Here is a 7,810-nt window from a genome sequence, read left to right on the forward strand (position 1 = left end):
TGGGGAGAGGGTATCCAGTGACACACACACACACGGTTTGCTCACTTTTGATCAAGGTGATATCATGTATCACGTGTACCTGAGTGCCCCACACACTTGCATGTGAGCATGCTGCTGCCAACATCTCTCTCTCCTGGAGCAGCTCGCTGTGGGAGGTTTTCTATGCGTGTTTTTGTCGCCTTTCCTGTGGCGTTGTAGACGGAGCGTTCGGGGAGGAAGTTTTCTGTGCATCACACCTCAGCATGCTGCACTCCCAGAGGCTGGACCAGAGACTGAACACCCTCAGGAAGGAGGTCAGGACAATGGTGAGGATTGAAAATCTTTTGAAATGTGGGACAATTGTTTTTTTGTGTGTTTGTGCGGCTTTAATAATTCTGGAACTTTTATTTTATGCTTTTAAATGTCATCATTTAAATATAAATCAAAGTACATCAGAAGTCTTTTCTTCTGTCTGTCTTCTTGTACCTTCAGTGTGAGATTGGTTGAGCTAATATAAATAGAAACTGGACAAGGGCTAGCGGCACACGCTGGACAAGATCAAATATAAACTTCATGCTGAACCATCATAGAAGATGGCACCTTATCACACATTACTGATATTAAACAAGGAAACAAATACTATTTAATTGATTCTCCCCCCCCCCCCCCCCAGACTAAAGCCAGGTTGGGTTTAAGCTTTTCATTTAAGCTTTTCATTCTATAATCTGCCTTTAAGTAATTATATTGTGGGAGTTAAATTGAAAAATACTTCCTAGTGAGGAATCTGGACTCTGTGTCATCGGAGTATCTCTGTAATATTTTCCCTCCATCTTCCCCCCCCCCATGTCTTGCTCAGACTCGGGAGAAGGACAGAGGCGATTGGGTGTGGAGGGATCGACTGCAGTGCTGTCAGAGGCAGCTGAAGGCCAAAGAGGAGGAGATGAGTCGTCAATCCCAGCACTTTGAGAGCTTCAAAAGCCAACTCCAGCACAAGCTCAGCGCTGCCTGGGACAGGGAGCAGAGCTCACGGAACCGGAACCACGTCTTAGAAAAGCAGCTACTTCACATGACTGTGAGTGCTGCCGTGGGCACGGCAACGAGCAGCGCGGTTCGAATCACTGCTTCCACTGTAACACACTGGGAGGAGCAACAGAGGCTGCCTTCAACGAGAGGGGAGGGTGAAGGAGAAGAAGAGAGAAAGGAGGAGAGGAGGGGGCTATGGCAGCCAAGCGATAATGGAACCGAGAGAGGAGGAGATCGAGTGGATGATGAGGTCAAAAACAGTGAGAGGGAGATGCGAGAATCCAAAACAAAATCTAACGAAGCCAGACTGCAAGACTTCATCCTGAGCCTGCAAGAGGATCTCAGGGTGCTGCTGGAGAGAGAGGAGAATGGCACGGCGGATAGGAAGGGACTGATGGAGCAGCTCCTGGAGGCCCAGGAGAAAAGCCAGTTGATGTGTTGCAAGGTGGAGGACGTGAAGGCCGAGGTGCGCCTTCTGAAGGAGTCTGAAAGCTCCTTGATGGAGGAAATCAAAGATCTGAGCGAGGAGAACCACAGACTGCAGCAGATCTTTAGGGATATCGCCAACCAAGCTCCCAGTAGCAGTCCTGTTGTTCCTCCTGTGTCCTCCAACGCGTTCTCATACACCACTGCCATGGGACGCTCCTCATTGGGGAAGGTTTGTAAAACATGATTACTGTACTTATAACTGCCATTAGTTAATAGTTAAGAAAAACAAAACAAAGCCAGCTAGATCTCTAGTTCTTCTGATTTGACATTCTTATGGAAGTGTGTGTGATCCTCATCTGGGACATCATAGATGTGTTTTAAGTTAATGTATTATTTGTTCATCTGTAGTTTCATCTTTTCACCACCAGGTTGCAGCAGAGAACGCACAGAAGAAGGAGGAGGGTCAGTCCTCATCTGCCAAATCAGTACCTCCACCCAACAATGTCCCTTTGAATCGCTTTCACCACCTTAATTCTGAAGCCAATCTCTGCCTCCAGTCACCGTCTTTGACTACAGAGACAGTCGATGAGTTTGAAATGGGCACTTGGTGCTCCAGAGGGCTCTTAAACCTGGAGGAATGCCCCAGCGAGGAGTCTGATGCCCTGAGGGAAGCATACAGGAGCTTACAATCGGGGGCGGAACCTGAAGCACTGAAAGAAAAATGTGGCAACCTGAAAATCGCCCCGGATCAGCTGCGGATGAAGGGTCAAGAGAAAACCCAACCGGAATTACCGATCAGGAAAGAGGAAGAGGAAAAAGAAATAGAGATGAAGCAGCAGCCTTCAGGAGAAAAGGTAAGTCACGGTGATTGCAGCATTCCCAAATATAGAGGTCATTGTTTTTATTCATCACTGATCAAATGCTTTGTAGATTCAGATGAACATGTTACCCGCCAATGATGGAGCTGAAGATAACATTCTGGCCCTCACCCAGGATGATCTTATGCAGGCCCTGAATCAGGAGAACGGGGCCTTGGCGGATCGACTCCGGGAACTTTTAGAACACATTGAGATTAGAGAGGAGCGGATCCAGAGTGAGGAGACACTGCTAAGGCACCAGATCTCAAAGTTTGAGGTGGATAGAGCCAGGCTGGAGCAGGAGAGCCAGGAACAAGGGTGCTTGATTACAGAACTCACCAAAAAGACCGAGGACGATCTCAATACCATCATGGAACTACAGCAAAAGTTGGTCGAGGGCGAAAAGCATATCGAGCAATTACAGGCTGGCCAGGAACAATGTGAATCTCAAAGTCAAAGTGGAGATGTAACCACAATACCAGGACCATTACAACAGGACGACCTCGAGGAATCTGTGGACAGATTGGTGGAAAGTGTGCTAAAAGAGGAAAAGCAGTCCTTTCAAGAACCAGGTGCTAAAACTACAGCTTTACGACATGAAAATGATCTGTTGCAGAACAGCCAGCAAAGCAGCCTCCAAGTGACTTATGAGGTGGACCAGCTGACCAAATTGGTCCAGAGCCTCAAAGTGGAACAAAAGGAATTGTCAGGAAGAGTAAATGTTCTCAGAACGCAGCAAGAGGAAGTAGCTGCGTCAGTCCAAACACAGACCGAAGCAAAGCAGCAGTTAACTCGCGTGGTTTGGGGACTGAAGGAGGAAAAAGACATCGTCTCTCAATCTCTGGCCAGTCTAAAATACGAGAGAGAGCAACTTACAAAAGCAGCCTGCAGCATGGAAGCTGTCCCCAAGTCTTTATCCGCTATTCAAAGAGAAAAAGAGACGCTGCTAGAATCTCTCTCATGTGTGACAGAAGAGAGAGACCAAATCAGGCACGCCCTACAGACTTTACAGACCGAGTCAGACCAGTTAAGTCGGGCAGTGCTTGATTTGAAAGAGGAGAAAAGCAAACTAACCCGTTCCCATGTGCATCTGAAGGAGCCCGGGCAACACGGCCAATCTCACGTTTTAGAAGACGGCTGTGATAAGTTGATCAAATCTGTTGGCAACCTGAGAGATGAAAAAGAAAGGCTTGGACTTTCAATCAGCGACTTGAAACGGGAAGAGGAGCAGAGAAAGCTTCTCCTTCAGGGCTTGAGAGAGGAAAGCAGCGGCCCCGGAGCGACTCTGTCCAGCCAATCACACAGAGAGGGGAGGAGTCAGCATCCACCGGCCGCAAACAGAGCGGCTACGACAAAGACGTCCGATTGTCTTCTCTGGACGGGAGAGCTTGCTGCACGACGTCATCAGATCCGAGACGGAGGAAACCATTTAGAGGTATGAGCAGTGGCCGTTTGAAAACGTTATGCCTCATCTTGTGTTGGAATACTGACGGTTAATACAACGTGCTTTTGATGGGAAAACAGGAGAACGATGAGCGGATGAGGGAGATTGAAAGCTTGAGAGTTGAGCTCAAGAAGTCTCGAGACGAACTGGACAAAAGCCATGAAGATGTGAGATTACACAACGTCACTGTGTAATATTTGTAGGTTCCATCAGAAGGAACCTACAAATGGAATCGAGGTTCTATATTTGCCTGTTCTGTTTTGTTCTGTTATGTTGAGGCCCGGAGGATGCAGCAGGAGTTCTGTCAGTCAGAGACCAGAAGGGAGGAGGCAGAGACGAAGGCCGTCCAAATGGCTGACGAGGTGTCCAGACTGACTGTTGTAGCCAATCAGATAGAAGGAACCCGGAAGAAAAATGAAGCCTTCGTAACCCAGGTATTTCATGTTGTGACATCATCTTGACTTTTCTGCTTGTTAATTTGTGTGTTTAGTTCAGAAAAAACTCAACAGACAGTGCCTACAGTGGCCATGGTAACGTTAAATAATTCCAGGAACTGTCCCGCCAGGTGTAAATAATAATAATTGTCTTTTTATCTGTAACCGGTGGCGTTTTCCGGTTTGTTCTGGCTGCAGGTGAAGGAGCTGCAGAGCAAACTGACAGCCCTGCTCAGGGAGAAGACTGATGCTCTGTCCCTGAAGGCACAGACAGAGCAGCAACACACTATTCTTACAGCTCAGCTCAGAGCGAAGGTAAGCGCGGCAGAATGTGTCTCTGGCACACTGGGAATAAACTACAGACACCTCTACCCATCCATTCGTCTTCTGGACCGCTCAGTCCTTTACCGGGTCGTGCTGGAGCCCATCCCAGCAGTCAACGGGCGAGAGGCGGGGTATAGCCCGGACAAGCCGCCAGTTCATCGAAGGGACACACACACACACACACACACACACCCTGGGCTATTTAGTGAAACCAATTCACTAAATGTAGCATGTTTTTGGTGGTGGGAGGAACCCGGAGAGAACCCACGCAGACACGGGGAGAACATGCAAACTCCTCACAGACAGGCCCCAAGATGGATCCAAACCTTCTTGCTGTGAGGCAACAGCGCTAACCACTGCACCGCGGTGCTGCCACTAATCAAGAACTGTTTTTTAAATGATTGTTCAACTATTTGATTTTAATGCAAACCGGAACAAGAACAATGGCTGATTCAAACACATGAAAACTGAAACCACCGAAGGAGCTACAAATGCGTTCCTGTGTGCGTTTCTAATCTTCACAGACGGCGGCTCTGGAGGAACTGAACTCGGAGTATGTTGCTCTGAAACAAGGGCGGGGCGGCCGGGAGGATCTGGACACTCTCCTTGTCTCACTCGGGACGCGTTACAACAACATGAGGAGCAAAGTGAGCAACCAGCCAGCTCCGGCTGCGTAGCCGAAGACAGTCAAAGCAGTTAGTAGTAACACATAAGCTGAGGCTGTGTGTTTGGAACTTTGTTTTGCTTGTGCTCTAGTATGATGCCCTCCTGAAAAAGAAGAGCCCAAACGAGCTGGATACGGCTCCATTAAAGGTGAGCGAAGAGATGCCTCCTGCGTGACTCTTTAACGCCTTTGCTCAACAGCCGTCGAGTCTGACTGACAGGCCTTTGGTCCAATAACAGGCCAAGCTGTCCTGCCTGGTGGCGAAGTGTCGGCAGAGGAACGGCGTTTTGGTTCAGATGATGGAGGCCATGCACAGTCGGGGCTGTCGGGACGCCGCGCTCACACGGCAGGTTGAACAGCTGCTCAACGACGCAGCCCTCCGGGACTACGCTGCAGCTTTTACACCAGGGAACGAGAGCTGGACCCGCACTTCTGATCTGATGCCGGATTTTATTTCAAAATGTCAGTGTTTCTCCGCCGGAGCCACGTCTGAGCGAAATGGATTCTCACCGGATTCTCTAGCGGAAAACGGAGAACTCAAAAGAGAAAAATACACGCCACGTGTCTCCTCTGAATCCACAAGAAGTCAAACCCGCAGCAGCGAAGTCACAACTTCACTAGCAGGGATGCTGAAGAAAGATGTCGACTCACCTGGGATGCCATTACCTGGTGCAGCACTGAAAGAGGGCTCGGTGACCAATACAGCACAGGTAGGACAAGCAAGGAAATACTTAACATGTTAACAGTAATAAACCATGACTGTAATACTGTAATACTTCTCAGAAAGGCTGCAGTTCCTGCCTTTTTAAAGCGTTTTCATCCAGCTCAACTGATGTCTGAGCTAATTCTACATACTTTAAAATAAAATAACTGTGTTAGGTACCGAACAACTTTGATCTACCGTTTCTGAATCCCACCACAGCTCTCTTCCTCCGCCAGCGGCCCAGTCCAAGCAACCAGTAGACCAGAACCATTCCGATTGAATCATCCAGATCTGAAAGGGAAGTTCTCCCCAGATCCGAGCAGTTTGTCCGGGTCCTCAGTCTGTCCGGCTCCTCCCTCTGTCCGCACTTACGTCAGTCCCAAACGGAGGATGAGTAGTCCTGAGAAGATCCTAAAGCTGCACGAGCAACTGCACAAGACTCTAAAGAGCGTCTACGAGGTGCAGAGAGGGAAGCTTTACAGAAATGCAGGTCAGAGTTGGAAGTGTGTAAAAGAAAAATAACATTATACGCGTCTGTCTTTATTTTTAGGCTCCAGTTAGCCGAGGAAGAGGAGAGCAGCCCAGGACAAAGCTCTCTTTGTCTTCGGCTGTGGACCTGGGACAAGCCTGCCTGACTAAAAAGCAGGACCTCAGTCCTAGCACTCAACATGCCAACCCTCGCCCAGCGACGATCACTCCAGCTCTAACGGCCGCACCCGTTCCCTCTAAGTCGATGACACTTTTGAAAGCGGTCGCCTCTAGATCGGCTCACGTTACATTCAATCCCAACATGTTTACTGGCCAACACTTAAAAGGGATCTCTAAAACCACAACATCTGCTCTTTCTAGCTCTTCTCATCTTCCTCCTCCTGTCCAAGCCAAATCCATGGCCGCTTCTGGGCCAACTGTAACATTAGCTGACACATGTCATGTTAAAGGTCCAGCTATTACCCTTAATGCTAGCATCTCTAACCCCGATACCTCAAGATGTTCTGAGACAAATCCAAAAATCACTGCCCATAATATAACATCTGATCTAGACTTAAGTCAATTTAACACACCTTTTAAAAGGGATAGTGCTGACCCTGCCTATGATGCGCCTTCATTTGCTGCCTCATGCACTCCTGAGAAATCCTACAAGTTCACAAGAAAGTCTGCTGCCGCACGAGAAGAGACGATGACGGCAGGACCCAAACCGGGTAACGCGTTATTCAGGATGTCACATAATTAACACGATGGCAGAAGACAAGATCTGAATAATCTTCGCTTGGTCACCTCCAGAAGCTCCAGCTGAGGTTTGCTCCGTTGAGGTCATCAGAACCGTGGGACAGGGCAGCCTCCTGATTGGCTGGGAGAGGCCGTCCCTGGATGAGCTGGGCTGCAGCAACGGCACATTTGTGTATGGATACAGGGTGGGCAGAGCTAACCCAGCAGAGGGACGACCGACGCTTTGAGTTTTGCCAGATTAATTTTTTGTTGAAAGCTTTCTGTGATTGTCCCTCGTCAGGTGATTGTCAACGGGGACTTCCACAAATCTGTCTTGAGCGCAGCCTGCACCAAGGTACCAACCTCTCGGCATCGTTGCATCCTGTTAACATTCAAAACAACAGTTTTATAGCCTGCATATTGTTTTTTCCTTCTACAGTGTATTCTGGAGAACGTGGATCTCACTGTCCCAGTCGACATCAGTGTCCAAACACTCGGCTGTAACGGTCTCAGTTCAAACATCGTCGGCACCATGTGGACAGGTTGAGTCAGAACGGACAATGTCCCTAATACAGCAAAGGTAATGCTTGCGCGGCTCCACTACGGTGTGATAATCTATCTTTGTCAGACAGCGCCATTTCCTGTTTAAGTGTGTGTGGGTATGTAGGATTATTACCGCCGCCGAGGAGGTTATGTTTTCACCGGCGTTGGTTTATTTGTCTTCCTTTTAGCAGGATAACTCAAAAA

The 7,810-nt window shown here is 48.5% G+C and overlaps 1 protein-coding gene across 1 annotated transcript; it reads left to right on the forward strand.

The window, feature by feature from the left end:
* Nucleotides 1–242: 242 nt before the first annotated feature.
* LOC137895219 (trichohyalin-like) lies at nt 243–7,610 on the forward strand. The gene is made up of 15 exons (XM_068740703.1): nt 243–305; nt 836–1,660; nt 1,860–2,285; nt 2,368–3,723; nt 3,813–3,899; nt 4,011–4,166; nt 4,365–4,481; nt 5,015–5,137; nt 5,247–5,303; nt 5,394–5,864; nt 6,077–6,320; nt 6,406–7,056; nt 7,139–7,269; nt 7,365–7,418; nt 7,503–7,610. Exons 1-15 carry the CDS (start codon nt 243–245, stop codon nt 7,608–7,610), a joined length of 4,869 nt encoding a protein of 1,622 aa, XP_068596804.1.
* Nucleotides 7,611–7,810: the final 200 nt, after the last annotated feature.

This window comes from Brachionichthys hirsutus, chromosome 6 (assembly GCF_040956055.1).
Source record: "Brachionichthys hirsutus isolate HB-005 chromosome 6, CSIRO-AGI_Bhir_v1, whole genome shotgun sequence".
Taxonomy (NCBI): domain Eukaryota; kingdom Metazoa; phylum Chordata; class Actinopteri; order Lophiiformes; family Brachionichthyidae; genus Brachionichthys; species Brachionichthys hirsutus.

Excerpts from the sequence above, each read along its gene's own strand:
- LOC137895219 (XM_068740703.1), top strand. The coding sequence starts at position 243 with ATGCTGCACTCCCAGAGGCTGGACCAGAGACTGAACACCCTCAGGAAG. Across the intron at positions 2,286-2,367 it reads AGCAGCCTTCAGGAGAAAAG|ATGAACATGTTACCCGCCAA; the intron begins GTAAGTCACGGT and ends TTGTAGATTCAG. Across the intron at positions 7,270-7,364 it reads CATTTGTGTATGGATACAGG|GTGATTGTCAACGGGGACTT; the intron begins GTGGGCAGAGCT and ends GTCCCTCGTCAG.